This window comes from Carassius gibelio, chromosome A10 (assembly GCF_023724105.1).
Source record: "Carassius gibelio isolate Cgi1373 ecotype wild population from Czech Republic chromosome A10, carGib1.2-hapl.c, whole genome shotgun sequence".
In the NCBI taxonomy this organism is placed as follows: Eukaryota; Metazoa; Chordata; class Actinopteri; order Cypriniformes; family Cyprinidae; genus Carassius; species Carassius gibelio.
In genome coordinates this window covers 20,356,966-20,383,805 of record NC_068380.1, presented here as the reverse complement: position 1 = coordinate 20,383,805, position 26,840 = coordinate 20,356,966, and the positions used below count along the sequence as shown (strand labels likewise).

The following is a 26,840-nucleotide window of genomic DNA, read 5'->3' as shown; positions in this document are numbered from 1 at the left end:
CACTTTATATAAACAGTAGTTTTCCTTCTGAAATATAGTGATAAAAAACACCCGCTCTGGGTTTTGAAACCCTGCAATGTAGTCATTTTAAACCATAAAAAAGGCAACCCAGCAGGCTGGGTTAAATATGATAACCCAACTGGTTGGGTTAAAATAACCCAGCGCTGGGTAGGTCCCTTTTTGACCCAGCGCTGGGTTGTCAAAATAACCCAAATTGGGTTGTTTTCAACCCAGCAGTTTTTAGAGTGTATGCCCTCAAAAAATCAGTTATAATGAAAAATAGGGCAAACCCAACCAGAAAGATAAGACAGTTGTTTCAGTTAGAAATTAAGAGAACTGACTGATGTTAAACATAAAAAAAACAAATTCTGCAAGCATGCTACATCATCAGCCAAATATTTGTCAGACGTTAAAGATCTCAAGGCCATTTAAAAAGATTCTCACTTTAAACAGGGCCATATGTTTATATTTGACAAATGTGGTATGCATGTGAATGTCTGTAGGAGACACAATGTGTTTTAAAATGTTCTTAAATATGTTGCTCACAAACACTTTGGTGCAAACACAGCCACCGCTGTGCTAGAACATCAACAACTTATCTTACTTTCAAACGGTGAGAAAAACCTCTACATCAACATGATAACAAAACCCAACAAGCTGTCATTCACACTAGCTATATTTATGTTTGCACTCAAAACAACTTAATTAGAACCGCTTGTTTGATTGTTTTAATTAGTTACAGTACATGGCAGAGAACCATGATGGTTTTACTCAGCTTGCAGTTGGAAAAAGACAACAGGCAAAATCAAGACAATGAGCAAATATAAGACATGAGAGCAAGGAAGGCTGTCAGACTCATTCAGATTTACACCAACAACAAAGCCTAAAACGTATATGTGATTCAGATCAGGATTTCCAGTATCAGTCTTTGGATATGCAGCGGCGTTTTCAACAAAGAGGTTACCAAACAAAAACTCTTGTTCAAGCTCATAATCGAGCCCAATCACTTGAAAGGAAGAGCTTGTTTCAGTCTAGACCCAATAGAGTATCAACACAGAAACCCTATTTTGTCACTCATTACAGCAAGGAGGCTGTCCAGATTAAACACATTATAAAGAAAAACTGGAACATTATTGAATGTGACCCGACTTTACGGGAAATATTCACGGAACCCCCTGGAATCAGTTTTAGGAGGGCCCCCACACTTAAGGACAGGTTAGTAAGAAGTCACCTCCCTGCTCCTAAACGTGAAACTTGGCTTCGTCAACCCAAGGGTAACTTTCCTTGTGGTAATTGTAATTATTGTGAGAATATTGCTAAAACTGACAAATTTATGGATGTTTTTAGCAATAAGACTTACACTATTAACAGTTTTATAAATTGCAATTCTACCCATGTTGTTTATCGTTTAGAGTGTACTTGTGGCTGTTTTTATATAGGCCTTACTAAAAGGAGACTAAGAGACAGGGTAGCTGAACATAGATATGCCATTCGGACTGGAAATATGAACTATCCAATGGCCAAACATTATATAGACGCAAAACATGGGAGTGATTCGACCCTAAGAGTAGTGGGCATTGAGGCTGTTCGCCTGGATGCCAGGGGTGGGGATATCATCAAACGCCTTAAACAAAGGGAGACATATTGGATCTATTCCTTGAGGGCTACTAGTCATCCAGGTCTTAATGAAGACTTTGACCTCTCACCTTTTTTGTAAAAGTTGTGTCTCAATAGGGACAGTGTATTGTTGTCCGTGAATGTTGACTGTTCTTTTAATGTACTGTAATGCCCATAATAATATTTTTCTCCTGTTGCTTTGGAACTATCTTGACAATGAATCCAGAAGTAAGATGGGTAACTAGCCTCTACACATTTATTTGACTTTATGGATATAATTGTGTGGAGTACACAAGATGTTTGTATTGGTGTTACTCTCTCCTGTTTTTTTTTTTTTTCTTTTTTTTTTTTTCTTCCACTTGGAGATCCCTTATCTTGTATTTGTATGGTTTGATCTTTGGTATTAGCCATTATCTGAACTATTGCCTCTAGTGGCCAAAAAATTGTGTTACAAGTGCCAGAGTGGCACACCTGAAACCAATGCAACTATAAGTACTGCGTGATTCTGTCTGTTTGTTACCAACACCCTGATGAAGGCCAATGGGCCGATACGCGTTGGTGTTTTAATGCTTTAGCCCAACCATTAAAGGCTTTTTTACTTTTGCATCCTATTGAGTGCCTGGACTTGGATTTTTTTCCAAAATCTTTTCCTAAAACAAACCATTTCACTAATTTTTTACCCAATATGGCTTTATGAACAAAGCTTTAAGAAGATAAATAGAAGCACTCACCGATGTAGTTCTTTGACACGGCCACTTCCCTGATTTCAATATGAACCGATCCTTTTGGTATCTGGACAACCTCCATATAACCTACGAAATGTAAAACTTGATTTAGAAAATGTACAAAATATAGCAAAACCTGAATTTTACTCATAGAACAGCACTATTTTGCAGTTGTCCATAAACGTGCATTTAAAGATGTACTAGATGTTTTGTTTTAGCAGCATTTTTTTTAGCCGCAAACCCACAATTCCATTACATTTAGGTAATGATATATATATATATATATATATATATATATAATAAATAAATATATTTAGGAGGTAGCTTAATCAACTAGTCCACCCAACATATGTATTTATATTTTATATTTTTAGTGTCACTTAAATTAGAATGCTGTGCTGCAATTAGCATTAACATACAATGCGAGTTTGCTCTGTATATCTCTCTTAAGTTTTATCTATGAATTTATCCCCTTTAAAGCACCAAAATCACAGAGACTTTTTTGGCCACTGTGTCACATCTTACATTGTTGAGTGTATAACTGCATATATGTATAAAATTATGAAAGCTGTGTAGTTTTATAGATACCTAATTGTAACTCTGTGATTCCAAAAAGAAAATCAAAAGTTTTATTGTTGTTTTATTTTTCTTTTTTTTCTTTTTACGTGCAATTTGTAACCCTTTTTTCATTTTGCTATCTTAATTTGTAACCCCTCTTTAAACCATTATGGAGAATTCTTATTAGTTGCATCAAGTGTTTCTCTGTAAACTATTCAGGGGAGCGTTTCCTAACACCATAGTTGCTAACTAAGTTAGCAACTTTGTTGGTTGCAATACAATTTTCTATTGCCAACCAAGTTGCTAACAGATTAGCAACTATGCTTTTGGGAAAAGCACCCCAGATAAGTTAAGAAGCATGTTCAAAGAAAACTTAACTAACTTAGCAACAGAGAATTCATTAAAAGAGAAGAATCTACACCGTACCCTTCACTCTCCCTTAAAGTTTCAGATGATTTACCAGCTATACCTTCAAAGGAGAAAACAGTCCCTTACTACAGAGAATACTTTTGGATGTGGCCTGACAATGTGTGCAATATTACAAGTTTTCTTGATTCTCTCACTGGATGATGCAATTAATACTCATATATTGTGTTACTGCTTCTATTTTGACAACTTGATTCTTGACCCAAAAAAAGCTTTATCATTGGTTTTCTAATGAAAAAACCCACAGCATTTCCATGAAGAATTTCGAGCTTGGCCAAAGCACCCTTTTGGCTCCCTGACAGAAGCCTCTGCCAAAAAGACAATGCGTTCTTCCACTCGCTTTTGCTGTGCTTGCTTCAAGTGGGATTTCTCTAGTGGAAAGCGATTAAAAACTTGTCGTATTTGGCAGCTGTGTGGTACACTCTCTGGAATGGGATTCTAAAGGGATAGATGAGTCGTTGTGCTCCTCTTCTTTCATACAGGTCAGCAGTGATTTAAAGATTTTGCCATATTGTGTTTTATGTTTTTGAACAGCTTCAGAAATGTCAAATATTCAAAGCAATATGGACAATGACTGTATGGACAACTGCTCTAGATATAACTAAAAGCCCAGTGGTGACAGAACATCTTAAGAACCAGATACACTTAAAACAAAGTTATTTTTCATTATTCACTTGGGATAACAGTTGTTCACTATATATGTAAGCAGCGGTTTATTGTTGGTGAACACCCCTAATATGTGCCGCTAGTGTTGGAGAAAGTTACTTTTAAAAGTATGCATTACAATATTGTGTTTCTCCATAAAAAGTAGCTAATTGCATTACTTAGTTACTCTTTTTTATGTAAAGTATTGCATTACTTTAGTCACATGGGTTGGGCTTGCTTATCTGTTTTTAAATAACTTTTTAATGAACCCAAAAGTAAAAATTTTGGCAACTGTAAAGGCCCTTTCACACTAAAAGGGAAATTAAAAAGCCTAAGGCCAGGTAAGTGCCTCTGCATGTCACTCCAGATTTCTCTCAACACGGGAACAGGAGAGGCATCAGGGGTTTGCTTGTAAATTCATTGTAAATTTAAAGGTAATGCATTACTTTACTAGTTACTTAAAAAAAGTAATCTGATTACATAACTCACTTTACTTGTAATCCTTTGCCACTGACACTGTGTGCTGTGCACTTTGTTCTCAATTACAAGATGCACATACAACAAAAAATACAGTTGTGAGAAAAAAGCAGTTAAGAAAGCATCTGATTATAGTGATGTGGATGTTTGCACTAAGTCATTTCACGTTTATTTATATAGCACTTTATACAGATTGTATTAAAGTAGGGTGACCATACGTCCTTTTTACCCCAGACATGCTCTGTATGACATGATTTGTAAATTACCTATAATGTCCAGATGTTGGTTTAGTTTTTCAATTGTTTCCATACTTGTTAAAGTAATGACTGAAAAGCAGGTGGGATCTACAAATGCACATACATATAATAGAAATCCTGAAAAGATTTCCATTTCAAGGCAGATCAAACCTTCCTATTGCGTAATCGCCATGGACCATTGGTAGTTCAAACTTGTTTACTAGCTGGAGCAAACTTTTCCGGAAAGTTTGCTTTGGGAAGCTGTTTCACAGTCCTGATTTTGCTCGATTGATGTCACACCAATTTATTTTTCAATTTTGCCTGAAGTATAATAGGGCCATTAGTAACTCTCCAGTTCATGGTTCAATGCAACTTGTGATCAAATCTTCCAATATTTGTGTTACCCCAACCGCCTGCTTACCAACTCAATAGACTAGGTTGTCCAACACATTCTCATGGCAATGCATAAAAGTTAATATGAGATGGTGAAATACTAAGATATTGAATATGTGTTATATATGATGTGTGTATAATCAGTGGCCTCCTGACCTCCTCTGGGAAGCGAATCATTGAACAGCCCTTCGGTGACCTCACAGGTACTGCCGTCCCCACCGCAAACACGGCATCTGTCCTCCTTGGCATCCGAGCCCAGGATGTTATCACAGCCAACATGCTGGAAAGACACACAGGCAGGATGTTTCATTGCAGGGGAACACGGTCGAGGCATTCTCAGACCTCGACTATCTGATTCAAAGAAAAACATGTCAATCACCAGCTGTACTGTGTCAGAATATGACATGAAAAGATGAATGGTTCTGGTTTTGCTTCAGGACCATGATTTTACAATGGACATCAACAAAGTTAACAATATTATTTACAGAATTGTACAAAATTAAATAAAATGACTTTAAATCAAACACTGAAATTTGACAGGCTGATTATGAAAACTGACATTTTGGTAAGTGCATAAACAATAGCAGAAGCATGAGTAACAGTATTTATATTTCTAGTGTTCTGTTGGTTTTATGCTCTCGGCAGCCAGTAATTCACCACACAAAACACATTGTGGTCAGCACAAACCATGTTTATTCATGATGGTAAAATTACAGGTGAATTTGCATCAAAATACCACTGACTGGACACAAACCTTTTATGTACAAAACTGTCAATATGTGCCAAATCGGTACTATATTGGTTTAACAGCAATATTGTGTATGTGTGTGTGTATATATATATATATATATATATATATATATATATATATATATATATACACACACACACACACACACACACACACATATATATATATATATATATATAAATAAATAAGGTATATATATATATATATATATATATATATATATAAGGCACTCCGGATTATAAGGCGCAGAGTAGTTTTTAAAAAAAATTAAAGGCTTTTAAGTGCGCCTTATAGTGAGGAAAATACGGTATATATATATTGTATATATAATCACCTTTAAAGTTAAAATACGGTTGGAAATGTAAAAATATCTTATATTTATACTTGATATCCTAATTTTGTCATAAAAGAAAAATTTATAATTTTGACCCATACAATGTGTTTTTTGGCTATTGCTAAAAATATACCCCCCCCCCCCCCCCACACACAAATATATATACTGTATATACATTAGAGGTGGGCATAGATTAATTTTTTTAATCTAGATTAATCTCACTGTGATCTTGAAATTAATCTAGATTAAAATGTCTCATTCGAATTCTGCCGACGGCATTCAGAATATGTATGTTACCCTAATAAAATTGACAAACAGTAAGTCTTTGAGAAGGGTTTATCAAGCTAGATATTGCATTAGAAATGTACATCTCCTGTTTCCAAAATGCATCACAAACTGCTTGAAAAAGCTGTAAACTAATTCCACATTGCACAAGCGTGGCCCCGGTGAAGGCTGTACCAGTGAGCCCTGTTTGAAATGGTCTAATTTGTATGTTCGTTTATTTTTATTAATTTGTGCTATTTTGTATTATTAAGTTAATTTGTGCAAGTTTGTAGGTGTCAAGGTACAGAAACTAAATAATTAAATGTAAAAAAGCACTGGATAGTCTTCAATGTAAAAATGAAATATACAAGAAACCTACATTTATTTAGACACCTTCAACATTTCTCACATTATTACAGTTTTGCTATATATATATCAAAAAAATATATATCTGGTGTCTGAATAATTTTTGGTTTGACTGTTAAAACTACAAAGTAGTCAAGAGCAATGAGTGACTTTCTTTCTTTCATTTTCTTGGATTAACATTACAGCAGCCAGTCGCTAAATTAGGCGCGGTCACTTTAAGAGATGATGAACACATCCAATATAATACACATCCCTTTTTTTCCTTCAACTGTTTACTTTCACTTAAGAAATAACTGAGTTTTTTCGAGCATAATTTCCAAGGTGGATATTTTGACATATTTCATATGTATTTGTCAGCACTAGAGCAAAAATAAGCAAATTCGATGTTCAAGTGTTTTGATCAAAACACTTGAAAACGCTTATTTTTAGCGTCTCGAGACGCCTTTCTCTGCGTGAGCCCTGAACCCTAGAACACCGCGAGTACTGAATCGGGCTCTTTCAAATGTTGTTGTTTGTTTCAAACTGCGATTTGTATGTGTTCGTTCCGGTGCAGGAGGGATTTTGAGGAGAACTTTGCAGAAGAGAGCTCGGTTCAGTGTCGCTGTATATATATATTAGGGCTGGGCAAGTTAACGCGTTATCGCATTAAATGATTAACACCTACAATTATTTTATTACACTATTGTTAACTGAAAAGACTGCAATGAGCTCGTAATCATGAATTCATAAATTGGAAACAGGAAGTTTCTGATAGCACATGAAGACAGCAGAGAAGCGCTCTAGCTCAACACAGCGGAGTGAATAGTTTTGTTAACTTTGAGTCATATGAGATGTGGTAACACATGTACCTCTCGCAATATATTGCTTTACAGATCTTTTGCTTTTTGATGCTCAGAAATATTAACGCAATCATGCAGCACGTATCAGAATATCTGCACTCAGGTGCGGTTAGCGCTCACACTCACTGATCTATATTTAACTGAACTGCGCTCTTCCCCACCTTTTCCAACCAAGACAGGGACTGGAAAATGGAGTGATCACACTAGTCAAACGAATCAGGCTTTGGGGGTTAAGATTGCCTAGTTTGAGCACACCCTAATTATTCTCCCACATCCCGCACACATGAGTCTCTACCCACCCATCAAGTGTTGTCCCGTGCCGCACTCTGCTGCGATGGGTCCCACGATCGTGCAGGTCTCTAATAGCAAGATGCCTGTTATGTTGTTATGATTGAGGCTCTGGACTCTGAGCATAACTTGTTTTTCTATAACAAACAATAAAATATTTTCTATAAAAACAATGTCCTGGCAGTGACAAATAGCTTGTTTTATATTTAATTTAATTACATTAATGTTATAAGTTGAGAGTTGGGCTACAATAAATACTTTAACTGCTACTTTGTAAAAGGAACACTGCTGTGAAAAAGCACCTTATTTATTTAAAGTGTTTGCAAACCAAATGTTATTTCACTTTTGTTCATATATCAGAAGGCCTACTTTTAAATGAAAAAAAGTGCACACATAACTACTTTAACATAAATTACTTTTGAATGCATTATTAGGTTTGTGCATAACAATGCGATTAATTGCGATTAATCGTGGACAATGATGCAATTAATTGCGATGAAAATTTGTATGTATAAATATACACTCTGTACGACCAAACCCATAATCTAGGTCAATCTGTCTTTTTAAAGCAATAGCCACATCACTTCCTGTGGAAAATACCATTTTGGTGTATTGGTGTATTTTTGGTGCATTTAGGAGGATGGGATTTAGGAAAACCTTCTTTTGCCATTTAATTAGTTGTTAAGCTCTGTCTCTGTTAATGGTTGTTGTTTTACCTGTTTACAAGGTTTAATAGTTGTGTTGGGTGTTTATATTATTTAATTTGATCATCGAAAACTAAAACATTTGTACCTAGTTGGTATGCTCTATAGGCAGGGCTTCAGCCTATAAATAGGCTGTATGGCTGAAAGAAGATCAGTTCTGATTGTGGACTCTAATACTGAGCAGTGTTGCAAACTTGGGCCATTTGGTTTAGACAAAATTAGCAAATTGTTGCTGTTTCCTTTTCTTTTTGTACAGTTTTTGTTTATTTTTTTGTTTTCTCTTTTGCACTGCAAATATTTTAGCACCTTCCATTAAAACAACGTTTTTGGATTTTGCATCATCTTTTTCATCCATTTAATATTTGAAATTTGCTGTCAACCAATCACAAATTCCAGTAGACTCAGGGCCGGATTAAGACCAAATTAGGCCTGATGACGCAGCGTAAAAAGGGCCTTTTTTTCTCGGCGTTGGTGCATGTGCATTCGACACTCGAGCGCATGCTTAGCCTTTCCTGCCCAACTGAGGACCGCAGCTCTCATTTGATTATTCCCAACTTTGAGAAGCGCCGCTCACCGGAGTCATTGGACACCATCATGCACCGATATATGCGCTAACCAATTTCGACATTTGGAAATGTCTGAGAAAGATTCAGCGATGACAAAAGCTTGTACAAGCTCTGCTGATTCATTCACAGTCACCGGTTTCTGTGCGCATGAATGCAGCAAAATGTATCAGCTAATTTTGACCGATTAATAATCAGTTAAATGGTTTAAAAAATCATTTATTTATTTTCAGTAAATTATCAAAATATTTAAAAAGGTTTGCTGCATGGTTAAAATTATTCTTGTGTCTTGCCCTCTATATACTTATTTGCCATTGTTAGACCCATGCCTGTTATGACCACGCCTCTGTCCAATAAAAGCTTGCACATGGATTCGCACGTCTCACATCTGGTCAGCACGTTACAGCTTTATTATAATGAAAGTTATAATAAGAAGAATTCATAAGCCATATATTGTCGTAGTTGTGTGTTTATTATTCACATTGGATTAATAAAAACAGTTCAATGGTTAAGGCTCGATGGTTAGGGCATGCGCACATCAAAATGGATGGAGCAGTTTTTACTACTGATCACAGAACCCTGCTTCGCTGATAAGCTGCTCATGTTAAAAAAACGCAGCTTTTGCCAAATTGCAATTGCAGTTTAATTTTGATTAAACTGATTGTGCAGCCCTAGTCTTAAGAGAACCTGAACAGTTTGGAAAGAAATAGGATTTGGAGCAATAGGATCCCATCAGCCTACTATAGTAAACCTGCAGCTGTCTGTCATACAACAAAAGAAAACAAGAAAATCACTCACTGCTTCTTGACTGACCAACTTTTGTAGCTTTATTATGAATCAATGTAGGCTATATTAATTCATGTAAAGACAAACACATACATTTGATTACTGACTTTATATATTGTTTCTTACTTGAATGCTACTGTTAAATAAATCTAATGTAAGCCAGCCTGAATGTTAAAGCACTGTTTATTTATTTTGTATCTTTCTTGTTTTTAGATTTGTGACATTGCTTTTTTATGTAATGCTAAAACAATGCTGGTCACTTTCAGAAGTTGTAGTGATGCTTTCTTTTTTAAGAAAGAATGTGAAACCTATCATTGATTATATAAATTTTTTTTTCATATTTTAAAATATAATTTAAAAATGATTTCACACACTTAAAGCAATATCGTTTCGCATATCGAATATCACATTATTTAACACTGTATCGCATATCGCATTTTTCTTCAATATCACACAGCGCTAGTTTTTAGGTAATAATATGCAAGTGCTTTAGCTAGATGCTAATGCTAACTTGCCGAACAATATATAACAAACTTGTGTAAGATATCAAAACTGCTGTACCTCACTTGTGTTTTTAGTGAGCTCAACGCATTTTGTAATTGGGATGCAGCCAAACGTACAATAAAATGGCATGCTATTTACAACAGTAAATTCTCAGTAAAAAAATGACTTTCTTCTTTGAGCTGTAGACTCACTTTGCACTCTCCATTGATACATATGTCCAGCGAGTCGGCCTGGCAGCGCGTGCCATCGATGACAGCGGGCGAGCGTTCGGTGTAGAAGTTGTAGCCCTCAGCCAGACAGTTCAACGCACATGGCTTCACTCCACCTGAGAAACACAGCGAGTTTATCATGAAACAGCTGATGTCACTCTCTTGAACACCAGTGGGACCTTTTATCAGGTTATTGATGGGTCCCAAGGTCCGAGGGTCCGAGGCCCTGCTGTGTCAAAGAGGTGGCCACGATTTATGGCATACGATAAAGCGAAAATCCATATGCAATAACAGTCAATCTCTCACCTCACTAGTGCATTGATAAGTGATTTGCAGACTGCTTTCTTGCAACTGACTCTAGCCAGGGATCACAGGCAAGGCCCACAGTTTTCTTTTATGCCTTTGTTGATATTAACAATCCAGTCAAAGCACTCGAGCATAAGAGAGGCATTACTCATAGTGTAATCAGAACGTTTTGCCTGACATCATTACTGCAAAGACACGGGGAGAGATTAACAGAGCTGCCAACAAAAATCATGGAGACATCCACAAAGGTTATTGCAGACTTTACAAGCGAAGTTCACCTCCAAAATGAGTTTTAAGAGCCAAACAATTGGTATTGATAATGCTTGTTACAGGGCAGCGGATAAGGAGATGACTGAATTGACTGTAAACTTCCTGTCAGAATGTTTTGGATTCTTGCAGTTTTTCTTAGTTTTTTTAGTTTGGGCCATTTTGTTGTAAACAAGAAATGCACCCTTCCCTCTGGGTTATTTAAAACAACATTTTCTACAAAGAAATTAGTTGCGATAAATTTAAGAGATTGTTTAAGCAAACTTGTATGAAGTACTTTCTTCTGTGGAACACAAATGAAGATATTTTGGACTGTTTTTGTCCATAAAAATGAAAGTCGTTAGAGTCTAAAACAACAGACTGAGAAATAAAATAATAATAATAATTTCCCCCGGTCAAAATATTTACTTTTCAGTTCCACTGACAAAAAAAAATCATACAGGTTTGGAATGACATAACAGTGAGTAAATGATGAGAGAATTGTCATTTTGGGGTAGACCACTACATTACATTGACAGGCCTAATTGTCACACTTTAATTTGTAGATTTGAGCTCTCTGAGAAACCTGTGTACATACAGTCAAACACATACAATACACAGACTAGCAATAGATGACGTTTTGGAATCTGAAGAATTTTCAGCCCATCAAAGAGACTTCCACAGTGTTGGTGTTAGCAGGGTACACAAAGCAAGCCAGTATGTACACTGTCACTGAAGCCCAGACTTTGGGAAGGCTGTGGGAGAAAGCGGCTCCCTCTGTAGCACATCGCTCTGGGTGCTGGGCTGGGAACCTACCTCCAGTGTACGGCTTCCAGATGTAGTACTTCCCACGGAAAGACATGTTGTCAAAATCAGCACACTGCTTCTCCCTAAAGTCACGTGATCCTGTTGGACAAGCCTGCAATCAAACAATTAAATAATTGGTGGTAAATTAACCATTGAAAAAGCATTCAGATGGTACTCTCATTTGAACAAAATTATCTTATAGAGCAGGGATAGGCAACATCGGTCCTAGAGAGCCGCTGCCCTGCAAAGTTTAGCTCAAACCCAAATCGAACACACCTGGACAAGCTAATCAATTTCTAAAGGATTTTCTAAGGCTACAGGCAGGTGAGGATTTTTTCAGGGTTGGATTTAGGGTTTTTCACACTGGCAGTTTAGTGCGGAACGTGGCACGGGTCGCATGAAAAATCGCTAATGTGAACACTGTCATCGGACCTTGGTGCGCACTGGGGTACCAAACCCGAGACTACCTGGAGAAGGTGGTCTGAGTTCGGTTGCTCCCGAACTGTGGTGCGGTTCGCGTGAATGTGCAAGCAATACAGAGTCGGTTTCGGACTTGTTCAGGAAGTAAAGTATCCCGCGCATGCGTAACACTGTCGATATAATTGTTTCCTCAACACACAAGAGAGCCGAGGTTGATTCCCCACACTCCTAAAAGTAAAAATTCAATAAATTACAATTAACTAATTTAAATAATTTTAATTAATTATTATACTGTGCATAATAGCACCAAAATAACAAAAAAAATACAACTATGCTCAGTCGCATTGTGTTCTCCATGCGTTTTCCATGTGCGTTTGCGATGATGTAAGGTGACTTTAAACACACCTGGGTTTGATACAACTAAAAAGTGTGAAAGTAGACCAACGTTGTAGGCGGCGCCGGGAACAATTGCGCTCGGACCGCAGCAAACAAGCCCAGTGTAAAAGCCTTATTAAACTCTGTAGAACATCGGCACTCCAGGACTGTCATTGCCTAGTCCCCTGTTACAGAATATTTATAAGACTTTCATTTTATCCTACACTGAACAATATCAAATAGAGTAACAATTTTTTTTTTTTTTTTCATTTTAAGGTGGCCAGTGTTGAGGTGGCACTAGAGCTAGACATATTATATTTAGTTTTGGCTAAAAAGTTCTGCTGGTCTGATTTCAACACATGATCTTTTCTCCATTGGCTGATTTAAAACTCTGGCAAACTCCAGACATGGTTGCACAAGGTTAAATGTAAGAAATAGCTTCTTTTTTTTTTTACCACAATCCCACACAGGTCGATGTTGACCGGTGCACCTTTACTCCATTCTTAATATCTTCTCGTCTTCTGTGTGACGTCTCCTACAGGTCTTGTTCATCTGAGTTTGAATGGGCAATATTTTCTTGCCAGTTTTAGAGTGTTGTATTTTGTGCTTTGTGATAACAGAAATCAGCTGTATACATTTTTTTAAATGTTATTAATGAAAATGTAATAACATTTAAATTATACAGTTTTAAAATATTTATTTTATTAAATAAAATATGCAATAATATAAAAATATAAATGTATTTAATTTTAAGGTTAAATCTGTAAAATATTATATATATATATTCATTCGATTTTATATATAACATTCGATTTTATTTAAATAAGTTAAAAAAAAAAACTTGCTAGGGAATGGGTACAAACAATCACCTTTCACTGTTTTTTTTTTTGCCTTTTGTAATAATAATAATAAAGAAAAAAAACCTTCTCTAAAAGATTTATGTTAAAATTGAAGTGTATTGTGTAATTTTATTATTTAAACATAATTTCCCTAAATATAATTAAACCTTAATATGCGACTTGGCCTCTTTCCATCTCAGCATTGTTATTAACCCTAGTCACCATGTAAACGGGCGGATCATGGAGTCAGCAGTGAGCGAAGGGGTGCAGATTAGCTCATTGTTTTGAGAAGTAGAACAAATGATAGCAGACCTTTGCTTGGTACTGAACAATGGCTGAACAATATCCTCAATGACATAATAATTTCAAAGCCACAGCCATAATAAATCCAGACACTGGAATGCCCCACACAAACACACCAGAGAGTGGTCCTCAACCCTTGGCTGTCCCCTTCAAAAGCTTTGTTTAGATTTCATATTGTCAAAGAACCAATTATATTATATCTGTGATGGGTCATTATTTTATAAGCACCGAACCAGTGGTGGGCTGCTGTCAAAAGCTCCCAGAATCTGCCAGCCCACCATCTCCCCACGGTACAGAGCACAAGCCTGAGACCTGAGGCCAGAGCCAACCTGTCAGACCAGGTGCGAGAGACGGCAACAGTGCCCACCGCAAGGGAGAGAGCTGCAGACGGTGTGAGCATGGAGTGGAGCTCCGCCCCCTGCATTGCGGCTGGGGGTGAGCCTAGTATGGAGCACCAATATGAAGATGAGGATCTTATTGACTGGGCATCAGAACTGGAGTTTGAACTGCCCCCTCTCCTTTCTCTGTTGCCTCCTCTGGTCCCATCCAGTCCTCCTTCATTCTTGGTTTCCTCATCCAGCCCTGAGGGGGCTTCTGATCCTCCAGTGCATGCTCCTAGAAAGTGTCCTCCAGTGCCTGCTCCTAGAATGTGCCCTCCAGTGGCCACTCCTCCAAAATGCCCGTCCTAACAACCACTCCTGCCTCCTCCACCGTGTTCATCTGGCAGCCCCTCTGCTCAGCCCACCATCTATGCGGTGGGAGCCTCGAGCGTTGCTGTGGGCGGAGTCTCCCTCACCTTCGCCTCTGAGGCCTGGACTCGGCCTCTGCCTGTAGTCCTATTGCCTCCACCTTGGCTCCTAGCTTTCTTGCCTCCACCATCAACAATCGATTCATCAGCTCTCCGGGCTATCTCATCCCTCTGGCTGGTCCCACAAGCTCCATTGTGTTCCTTCCTCCAGCCAGCTCCACCTTGGTTGCCAGAGCCCTCAACTCCACCCTGGCCCCCCGAATCCCCGGCATCCCCCTGGCTCATTGGATCTGCGTCTCCACCTCGGGCTCCTCCTCCACCTTCTCCACCGCCATTGGTTGGCTCCCTGGAGTCAGCAACCATGCCTCCTCCATGGCACCTCCCACCATCGGCTCCACCTTGGGCCACTGTTACGGCTGTGGCCTGGGTCCTGCTGTGCTCTTTCTTCTCCAAGCTCCTCCTGTCTCCTCCCTGTCTCTTCCCTCTGTCGTCTCCTTCCTGGCTCCTCCCTCTGTGGTTTCTGTCTGCTGACCCCACCTGGGGGTCCGTCCTCCACCAGAGCCTCCTCCCAAGCTCCCACCTATGCCTCCTCCTCCTGTTGTTGCCTACAGTGCGAGGAGACACCTTCCAGGAGGGGGCGAAATATCAGAGCTATGTTTGTGTGTGTGTTTTTATTTTTTTATTTTCTTCTGTGACCTAGCTTCTGTCTCATTGATTTTTGATTAGTTCCCAGGTATGTCCCCTTAGCTCCCTTTGTTAGTCTGTCTTTATAAGCAATGTCTTTTCAGTTCAGTTTTGTCAGGTCTACAAGTTATGTTTGTGTGTCTTCCTCCCTTTCTCCATGTTGGATTTACCCCTGTGTTGGATTGATAAAGAATCTTTCAATTATTCTGTCTCCATGTTGCTTCCGGTACAGTAGCTTGACAGTCTAATTCATTAGAAAATAGAAATGTATTATTTATGAAAAAAAATGCATTAAAACTTTTAATGCAATTATTGTACTCGCCCTGCCCCACTTATATCATCTTACATTTCATAATGTGTGTTTGTCTTGAAGCAGCGCTGTGCAGATCGATAGGTGTATGACATCAAATCAAACACACCCATCGACCTTATTGATGCAGAAGTAAGCTGTTTTCTGTGAATGTGTGAGACTTTTGGTTTATTAGCCATTGTAGGGAGATAACAAGAAGAATAGCAATGTGCAATAAACGGTAAAACTAGGAAATTGCATTAAAATAATATGGTAAGACACACCCGTTTGCAATATCAAGCAGCAAAATGAGATGTGTTGTACATCTAAAAATAGCTGGAAGCAGATGAGACCGGAAGCCAGACACATTACTTTTACATTTGGCCGCACCTGCTCTTACGGGAAAAGATAAGGTGGATACAGTTGATTGGTGATGAACATGTTGCAGAACAGCAACTCACTGAGTGATGGAGCCTATAGAATTGTAGTTATTTGCCCCTAAAATTCAAGATATTGGGGAAAAAAGGCCTCTGTATGAGTTTTTGTCTCATATATCATATGTGTAATAGAGTTAAGCAATACCACATGAGCACCAAGTGCAGTGTCTTACGAGTGCTGTTTGTGTCCCAAACAGCATGAGTGCAAATGTGATAATGATTTCATACAATAATAGTTCAATAAATCTGAACTTAATATTGTGTTTTCTTTTATTTTTGCCAGTACAAATATCATATATTAAAGCCACAGAAGAACTATTGTGCATCTCCGAGCAACACACAATTTCTGAATAAATCTGCATTTTGAATGAAATGTGTGAACCAATGATTCAATGGCGTGTTTATGAAAAAGCTGTTTACTTCAATCAATCAATCAGCCATTTGATCTAATCGAATGAATGAATGAACGATTCAATGACTTACTCATTAAGACTTTTAATACCATCTACCTGCAGTTTTAGTTTCTTATTTAGAGAAATCACGGACATTGTTCATTTCATTAAAAAATAATTTCATATATATTCATAAAATAATCTGAAAAACAAAACAAAAAAAATTAAATGTGTATATAGTTCACCCAAAAATTAAAAATATATATATTAATTTCTAAAGCTACTTTTGGTGATTTCATGCTTTTCTCATGTAACACAATAATGGCTGTAAATGATCTTTTATGGGTATTTTATTTTGTGAGTAATTATTATGCGATAAATTAGGTTGATTAATCCCCACATTGTGTAATTTAGATAAAACATTTTAATTGATTAATAGCCCTAAGAATAAATGTTTCTTAAGCACAAAATCAATATACTGTATTAGAATGATATATGAAACATCATGTGACACTGAAGAGCAGTGAGACAGTGCTGGGCCGCTCCAGGACAGTTTGGAAAAAAACTGCATGTCAGAGACATTTTCTTAAAATTTCTTAAGATTTTCTTAAATCTGACTGATATATAACAGATACAGAGATATATAGTGTGCACTGCTGTATTTGTGCATGCAACTGAAGAGCACGCGTGCGAACACAGAAGCAGCAGTTATGAGTGGGGTGGTCAAATCTAGCTCTGCCCCCAAATTAATTGCTTTATATAATTTTAACACATTAAACTGAAAAAATAAATAAATAATCACATGCATTAATGCATTTATTTTGACAGCAATCATTTTAAAATATATTTAAATAATTTTTTATTTTTTTTTTCAATTGTAATAATAGAAACAACACTGGATGTTTCTAATTGTAACAAAAGTAAAAAACAAACAAGATGAAGTTGCAAGTTGTAAAACTGAGTTGTAACTCACATCAGTGTTACACGATCTGTAGCGTTTCCTTTTTCCGAGACAGTACTTCCCTCCACCTGTCGGTCTGAAAGAGAACGAATAAAAAAGACTCATGAGATATCATAAGGGGAGTCTAAGTAAAAAACGCATCCACACAGTATTCCAGTCAACACTGGTCAGCATCTGTACTGCCTTTGCTTTAGCAGAGTAGAGTAAATGGTCCAGTAACCTCAATCTCAACATGTCCATCACTCACACTCAAACACATACTTCCAGGTCTTCTGCAGAAGTTTAGTGTCCAAAAGATCAGATCAGGTCATCGGATCACACAATCATAGCCATCTTTCAGATCTGGGTTGACTTTGCTCTTCTGTGCTGGTCTCAGATCAGTTTAATGTGTGTCATTTTTTCAACATTAAAATTTCAACATTTATGTGCTATTTCTCACAATTCTGACATTTTTCTTGCAATTCAAAATTTATAATCACACAATTCAGTCTTTTTTTCTAGCAGTTCTGAGAAAAAAGTTAGAATGGCAAGATATAAAATGAAAATTTCGATATATATAAAAAAATCCCTTCTCTAAAAAAATTATGTAAAAAGGATTTGGACTGTATAATGAACTCTCTGTGTTATTTAAACATTATTGCCCTAAAGCCAATTAAACTTTAAAATGCGACTCAACTTGGCCTCTTACCATTGCAACATTGATATTAGCCCAAGTCACCATATGTCTATCTCTAAATTAATATTTCACAATTCAGTTTTTTTCTTAGTTTTTTTTTAACAGTTCTGAGAAACAGTTCTAAAAGTTGTAATGGCGAGATATAAAATCTAAATCACAATATATTAATATATTATAACTTGCAATTCTGACTTTTTAACAGATTTTTTTTCCCTTCAGAATCTCTTGCAATTCTGAAATCACACTTTAGTAGGGCATTGATTCGTTTGTGTGAAAAAAAAGTACGTTGTCACAAGACATTCTTTGGGAAACCTGTTTGTTTTATTGTATTATTCAGCAGATTTATCACTTGCTCAAGAGCATATTAGCCTTCCCCATCCCCAGCTCCTCCTTTCATCACAGTCAGGACTTGGCTTTCGGATATTCTCCATTTCCTGAATCAGACTCCTTTTAACTTGAATAATGTTGTTGCACAGAAATATCATTTAAATATCATTAATTGAAATATCTGCATTTGGTTCTGTTCTGTTTACCCTAAGGATGGTTACTGCTACTCTCCCTGCTCATTCAAGTTTTTACCCAGAACAGAGCCAGTGCCAATCCAAACTGTATGCTAAGTGACAATAATTTTTTACGATAGTAGTCCTGACAGAAATACATCTTTATGCTGGGACCCATTATTGTGAATTCACCTGGATATTGTACTGTAGTACAATGTAAGTGTCCCCTTTAGTGTCAGTTTTACCTAGTCATAAAACTCAAAAACATATGTTGTTCTCATCAACTTTCAAAATGACAAACATTAGCTCTGCCAAGTTGGCCATTTTGGATTTAATGTGGATTTTGATATCTTGTACAGTGTTGCCACGATAACAGTATAAATTTATGGCAAAAAAGAGAATCTGGAAGAGTCTTGTATCTTCTAAGTGCACTGTCTGATGTAGATAAAATTGGTGATGTACGTTGGTTCATGCCGGCTGATCACATGAATGAGACAATTGTGGTTCATGGTCATAGCGCCACCAGCTGGTAGGAGGAAATGTGCCACTCAAAACAGACTTTGAAGCAGTCCTATTATATTTAAATGCATGTTGCCACAGTTTTTCTAGTGCCTGTCATCTACACTTGCAGCTATATTTTATCATGCATTTCCACTCTATGCCAGTAGAAGCACAAAAAAGCATTTCTGCTACCAAGAATCTACTAAAAGGATCTTTTCAGCCAAACCTCACTGATATACGGTATCATTTTAAAACTAATGCGTAATCATTACATGGAGTTCCATTGTTCGAGAGCAAGAAGCCCCTCAGGCCAGTGATTTTCAATTCTATAAACAATAATCCCCATAATTAATAATGGGGCCCCTAATAATCCCCTCGAGTATTTACGTGTTCTATCAAGGCTGACTTCAGTCCCATAAATGGACATTCAGAAAACTCCTCAAGCCACAGGCAAATATGAAAAGCAGTTTCCACTTGTGTTTGTTTGACAGAGAGCTCAAGACATTTGTTCTATCTCCAGTGTCTGTTCAGGTTGTTATGACCAGCAGGGCAGTATACACTTTTTCTCATTGTCTTATAAATACTTGATGTATGTATGCAGGTCTCTTTTTGTGAATGGATAAACTGTTTGGCAATTTCTCCGCAGGTTATTTTGACCCAGGAGGGCAGTGTACTGAGGTTTGCCAAGGCTTAGGTGATTCTGGCAGTCTTCCTTCACCTCCCTCCGTGCCGTCTGGCCCCGAGAGCAGCTGGTTGTGCTGTTTTTTTGGGGACCGCACTTAATGAATGCTTTCCAGCGCAGCTTAGCTTGAAGTGCTTGGGTTTCCTTTCTCTCGGGTAGCCAGGTTTTAAGGGCCAATCATCTTACACAGGTGTTACATATTACACCGGCCACACTCCCGCCACTGTCTGCAGCGAGAGCGCAAGGACAGACCTTTCCACAACCACCAGGAATGAAACCTAAATTCCATCTACATACAAAACTATTCTGAGCTCCTGCGACTACCTATGAAATCTTTGGAGAAACTGGCAAAAAAAAAATATATATATATATATATATATTTTGGCATGACAAACTTGAGTTTGGGATCTTTAAAAAAAAGGATGGTTCCAAAAAAATGAATGAAAATTCTGTCATCAGTTACCCTGCACTTGTTCTGTATGAGTTTCTTTCTTCTGTTGTACACAAACAAATATCTTCTGAAGAATGTTGTTTACCAAACAGTTGCTGGTAACCACTGACTTTCACAGTATGGAAAAAAAATACAAAGGAAATCAATGCAGGTTTGAGTGGTTGATGACAGAATTTTCATTTTTGGGTGAAATATTGCTTTAAAAAAAAATTTTATACAGTGCCTGGGGTTGCTAGTTTTTTTCTGTAAATTTGCTCAAATATAAAGGTTTGCTAAACATAAGAAACTTCTTACAGAAACAGTAAAAATCATATTTTTTCAAACTATGATAGATAGTGTACCTGAAACTGCGACAGTTGGGTCAATGCATACTAATCTGCATATGAACCCTAATGATGCAAAGTTTGTGGGTTAAAAAGGTTCATTGTCTATTGTTAATACTGTAGTGATGAAGGAAGCAACTCGCAGAGAATTCACTTTCAAAGCAAGTAGGTTTCTGTTGGCCAGTGTGGCAAAGGGCAAACTCACATGACTAGCTTAAAGCCATTTATGCAGAAATGAAAGACAGAAATGAGACTAGTGTGAGCTGTAGTGAGATGGACTAAATAGGGACCTGTTCAGTTTTGTTCTGGCTTACTTTGCCTACTTACGCTGGGCTGTCACAGTGTCTCATGGATGAGGAGACGCCGCCGCCGCAGGTACGACTGCACTCGCCCCAGGAGGTCCAAGGTCCCCAGGTTCCGTCCACACTCTGCGGCCACGTCCCAAACGCCACACATTCACCCTGATAACACCACTAATACACAGATACAGAGAAAATCTATTTTAAAGGAAAAGTTCTTATAAAACCATCTTTTCTGCTGTAGAATTTAATTTGCATTTCTATATTCAAACTTGTACATCATTAATGATGCGACACGTTGTGGACTATTTTCACATTTCTAGAGTTCTCAGAAAGCAGCTGGTTAATCTTCTATAGTAGTAAATAGAAAACAAATATAACAAATATAATTTTTGTGTTTCCATTTGTCCCATTTATTTTTCATTTTTCCAAAAGAGGGGAAAAATATATAGAGATTGATTACACTGGTAAAAAGAATGTCAATTGTGCCGTCACTCCCTCCATTGTATTAAAAATAATCATTCAGCAGCGTTTACTAGTTTTCTGTCATTTAATGCCAAAGTAATAAAACACAAAGTAGGGTTTTATAAATGGGCACATATAAAATAGAAAATATTGTTAGATTTATAATATTAATAATTGTGGAAATGAATCACAGTTTGTGAAAATTAATAAGTTTGTGAATAAACCAATTCATTTATTTAAAAATACATTCAAAAGTGATACTGTACAATTGTATTCACATGATAAGGTTATTAAGTTTCTTAAAATATCAGATTATTTAAACGTTTTAAGATAAAACAATATTAGATCAATGTTATAAAATGTTGTGGTGCTTTTCTACAAAACGGAAATTACATTTATTTATAAAATAATAAAATAAAATACATTTAACTTTTTGTATATAAAAACACTGATATGCACTGAATGTACTTTTAAGGAAAAACAATTATTTATTTTTAATTGATTGTTATTAAGGTCATTTTTAAGGTCATTAGCTTTAAACTTAAAAAAAACAAAAAAAAAACACATTCATATGAAACCAACATCAGTAATGTGAGTAGATTTCTAACAACTTGTCACATCTTTTAAACTAGATTCTTAATGGATTATGAGGTGCATTACGAGACACAGTTAATGCATTATATACACAGGATTCAAGAAAAGTAGTACTGAACCTTCCCTTGCTCATTATTACAATTAATCAGTGTAATCTGTATGTCCTCCAAAGTAAAGAGCAGCTTTCATTTGAGAGATGTCTCCGGGCTAAATCTTGTTTTGTGTAAACAGTGTCTTCAGCTACTGTTCCTAATCTGAATCCACTCCAGAATAAAATCAGACTCGAGGCTTTGTAATGCTTCAGGGCCACATGGAATCTTCTCAACACACATAATCCATCCAGCCCAGGGGATGTGAGGACAGGGATTGGAGACGCTGGAAACTGTCGTCACTGTGGAACTGTGTCAGTAGGTTAAGTTCTGACTCTTTCTCACTCTCTCTCTCTCCCTCTGTGTCTGGAAGGATCCTGATGGTTTGTTCTTTTTCTCATCCACTGACTCATCCACAGACTTGGCATGGGAAAGGCTGTGTCCTCAGCTACCAGCGTCTGAAATCTGGGTAGTGTGCTAAGACACTAGCAGGCAGGTCCAAAATAACCTCTTAAAGAATGTCTTATCTAACAGACCCTCTGTTGTAAAGCCTAGTAAGTCTCTTTGAAGATGGCGCCGCTGTGTATGGCCTGCCGTCCACGTCTCTTGACTTTCCTGCTAATTATTGTATTTATCCTGTGTGTCATTAATAATGTGTCATCGCTATTGGTGTATGAATGCCTGACCCTGCTAAAAATACGGGATACGGTGAACAACCTGACTGGTTTTGTTAAATATGGACATTTAAAAACGCAGCCGCCTCTGCTAGCCGCTGTGCCAGCCTATCTGTGGCGTCCTTTCTGCACGTTGCCTCGTAACAAGAAGCAGAGACGCGGGAAAAGAGGAGGGGTGCTCGTAAGATTCAAAGCTTACCTGGCTTCATTATGTATGGATGTTTCTGGCTGTTCGCTGAATGGAAAATCCACGGTGTGCGGAAAATTTGACCTGCCCCGTTCCTTAGAGTTCAGCTATCGGTGGCTCCGGCCAGCCCTCCCTGACGCTGGGTGTTTGCTTCCGTGTTGCCGGCCGGTGAGGATTCAGGTGCGGGGCTGCGTACGAGGGAATCTCCGCCCGCTCAATCATGCCACTCAGCAGTCGGTGAACTGTTTCAGTCTGGCTTTAGGACACGACACAGCACTGAGTCCGCTCTTCTCAAAGTACAAAATGACATTCTCTTGTCCCTTGATGAGAAAAAGCCAGTGCTGCTCATAATGCTGGACCTTACTGCAGCATTTGACACCGTGGACCACTCAGTCCTCCTGACACGTCTGGAACAACAGGTTGGGCTTCAGGGACCTGTGCTGCAGTGGTTTAGGTCGTATTTAACAGAGATAACTTTTTCTGTTAGGATTGGTGACCTCTCCTCCTCCTCCGCTCCCTTGACCTCTGGTGTGCCACAAGGTTCCATTTTGGGCCCTGTTTTATTTTCCTTGTATATGTTGCCGTTAGGTGCAGTTATTTCAAAGCACAAAATGTCTTTTCATCTGTACGCAGACGACCTACAGGTTTACCTTCCGGTTGTCCCTGCTTGTCCTAATAGTCTTCAGTCCATCAACAGATGCTTAGAGGACATCAGATTGTGGCTGTCCCAGAATTTCCTCTGTTTGAATGAGGATAAAAGTGAATGTATTGTGTTCGGCACATCCAACCTGCCTAGTGTCTCAGCTCCTGGTCCTTTTGCTTTGGCCCCCCATCTTAACCATGTTGTCATTGTAAAACCATGTAGTAAAACTAGACAGCAGTCTAAAATTTGATGAACAAATAGATTCGGTGGTTAGGGCAAGCTTTTTTCAGCTTCGCCTCCTTTCAAAGGTCAAACCGTTTTTAAGTCGTGCTGACCTGGAGAAAGCCATCCATGCTTTTATTAGCTCCCGCATAGACTACTGCAATGCGCTCTATGTGGGAGTTCACCAAACTGGACTTCACCGTTTGCAGCTTGTGCAAAACGCTGCTGCCCGACTGCTAACTAACAGTCGTAAACACGAGCACATAACACCTGTCCTGTACTCCCTGCACTGGCTCCCTGTCCAGTTTAGAATTCATTTTAAAATCTTAATGTTTGTTTTTAATGCACTCACGGGCCTTGCACCTTCCTATTTGTGTGAGATTCTGACCTCTCACAAACCCAGCAGAGCTCTACGTTCTGCTGGGCAACATCTGCTGAAGGTGCCCCGGTCCCGGTTCAAACAGTGGGGCGATCGTTCTTTTGCAGTGGCCGGTCCTAAACTCTGGAACTTGTTGCCCATTGAGTTACGTTCCATCACTGACCGGCCTCTGTTTAAAGCCAAACTTAAAACCTATTTATTTAAAATGGCTTTTTGCACTTAATGGCTCTGTGACACTGCTCTGTTTTTATTGTGTAAATATGTTTTAAACCTATTTGTAATTATGTTTATTTTTTACTAATGTTGTTAAGCACCTTGGTTCAATCTGTGGTTGGTGGAAGGCGCTATATAAATAAATATTGATTGATTAATTGATAGTAAGTGCCCTCTGCTATATCAGCATCATTTAAAGGTAGTCTTTCATGTGCATGCTTTAAAGGCTGTTTAAAAAGTAGGCATCATAATTATGTTGCTACCTAGCATACTTCGAAGGCAGCATTGCAGAGACCTATACTGCATTGCAACATACTCAGTGAAAACTTGACAATGAAATGTTAATTATATATTTTACAGTTTTAAAAATAATTAAGAAATGTAAGATTGCTTTAGAAAAAAACTTTTAAACAATTAACTCTTTTTGAAAATTATTGCTGAATAATTCCTTGATATATTACAATGGTCGACGAATGTAGATGTTTCAATGGATGATGCCATTGTTGATTAATAATAAATAGTGTACAATAAATAAAATAATTAATATTTAATATTTGGTTAATTTTAATATATTTTATTTTAATTCATTTTAAAATGTAATATAGAAATTGGACAAGACTTTCAACAGGTTATGAACTTAAAAAATATACAAAATAAAATATTAAATTGTTATTTTACAATTTTATGCATTAAAAATTTTCATTAATATTAATTTAATTAAAACAAATAAAAAAACATTTTATGGAAGTATTTTAAATTCATTAAAAATGTTGAATACATAAATTGTTTAAATTAAAATAATAATGTCCGTATTTTATGGAACTGATATAAGAAGCAACAAATATTTTCGCTAATTTGCTCAGTGGAAATTAATGTTGCCTAATACGGATGCAACCAAAATTGGTTGGATTACTGGCTAGTATATCACTATTAGAGCTGAAGATCTTTGCCCGAACCCGATGGGACCCGTCGGGACCCAACGGGTTCGGGCTTAATTTCTATCATCTTACGTGGCAACTAAAGCAAAGTCTGAGGTGTGGAAAAGTTTTGATCATGCTTATAATGAGAATAATGAGTGAATAATGACGCACCATCAGTGAACGCAGGAGCACGCTGAAGACATCTACAGTGGATTCAATCATTTTCCTCCACAAAAACATGTAGACCTAGCCTAATCTCTGTGAGTAAAGGTTTTTCAAACGATAACTAAATATTCATTGAGTCTTAAATGCATAATGTTGACAGAGTATTTACGCTAATGTTGGCATTATTGTTTTATTAAATAAAGCAAATCCAGAGGAGCCTTTATCTTAATTTCTTTATTGCCAAATACCCATCTTAATTTTTTTTTTTTTAAATGACTCGTTTTTATTGGTGCGTTGGTCTATTTATAGGCTAAATGAGCCTATGTCTAGAATGCTGAGATGTTACGATGTCACAGAGGACTTATTTTATTTCTTTATTCCAGCTTCCAAGTGGTCTAGTCTACGTTAGTTATGAGTAAATTATGTTAAAACATGAATAAATTACTCATTGTTGACAAAAGGCAAAAGAGCTGTGTGCGTACGCACATTTGCATAATGTCGGGCTGTAAACGGGTTCGGGCTTTAAAAAAGCTGTCAATCAAAATGTACATGTCGGGCTCGGGCCGAAACCTGTCGGGCTCGGGTCCTGTCGGCCTAACTTTTAAGGCCCAATTACAGCTCTAATCACTATTACTATAACTATTAATATAAAACAGTAATAAATATGTGCATTTATTAAGAAGGTAAATAGAGTCAAATTTGATTTCATGTTGTCACTTCACATTTAAACAAAGAGTGGAAGAAAGTGTTCAGTGACAGATTAAGAATGAACTCTGCCTTGAAATTGGTGGCTTTCTGGCATTGTGCATTCTTATTCTTAACGACGTGACAAATTCACTATAAGCACCGTTGGTAGAAAGCACATTAAGTACCATGTGTGGTCAACCCGTTTCTTTCCATTTCTCGTCTTTCTGGAGCTGGCAGGGCCTCCACTCCATTACATGCTGGGTGAGAAATGGCTGACATTCATATTCCTCTGATGCAGACCCAGCCAGGGCAGACATAAGTATGCCACCCACTAAAAAAAACCCAGCGGCTCAACCTGGTACTCGCTGCTTGTCCAAGACAACGCACAAGAGATTGGCAGTAAATAGATCCAGTGAGTGAATGGTAACAAAGACCGACAGCTCTTGGTCGTCATCCATTCTTTCTCTAGAGCCACCCTACGAATGAGGACAATGGCCACTCTAATCTTTGTTAGTACTGTCTCTCTAACCTGGACAGGCCGAAATGTGAACTGATGGCCAAAGCACTGTGTGCATGAGTGAACACTGGGAATAGTTTTTCTTATTCCCATATCTGGTACAATGAGAGCAGGGCCAAACATCATACCCGCAGCCATTCTCTTCTTTAATCGGTCTGAAG

General features: G+C 37.6%; 1 protein-coding gene across 1 annotated transcript in view; it reads right to left on the bottom strand.

Moving 5' to 3' along the window:
• LOC128021516 (A disintegrin and metalloproteinase with thrombospondin motifs 6-like) overlaps window positions 1-26,840 on the bottom strand; it is a 106,150-nt gene that overhangs the window by 31,178 nt on the left and 48,132 nt on the right. Inside the window, exons 12-17 of the mRNA XM_052608779.1 lie at window positions 20,953-21,098; window positions 17,505-17,568; window positions 12,054-12,156; window positions 10,668-10,801; window positions 5,234-5,357; window positions 2,349-2,429 (exon numbers count right to left, since the gene is read on the bottom strand). Coding sequence (XP_052464739.1) covers window positions 2,349-2,429; window positions 5,234-5,357; window positions 10,668-10,801; window positions 12,054-12,156; window positions 17,505-17,568; window positions 20,953-21,098 — 652 coding nt within the window. The remainder of the gene's footprint in view (window positions 1-2,348; window positions 2,430-5,233; window positions 5,358-10,667; window positions 10,802-12,053; window positions 12,157-17,504; window positions 17,569-20,952; window positions 21,099-26,840) is intronic.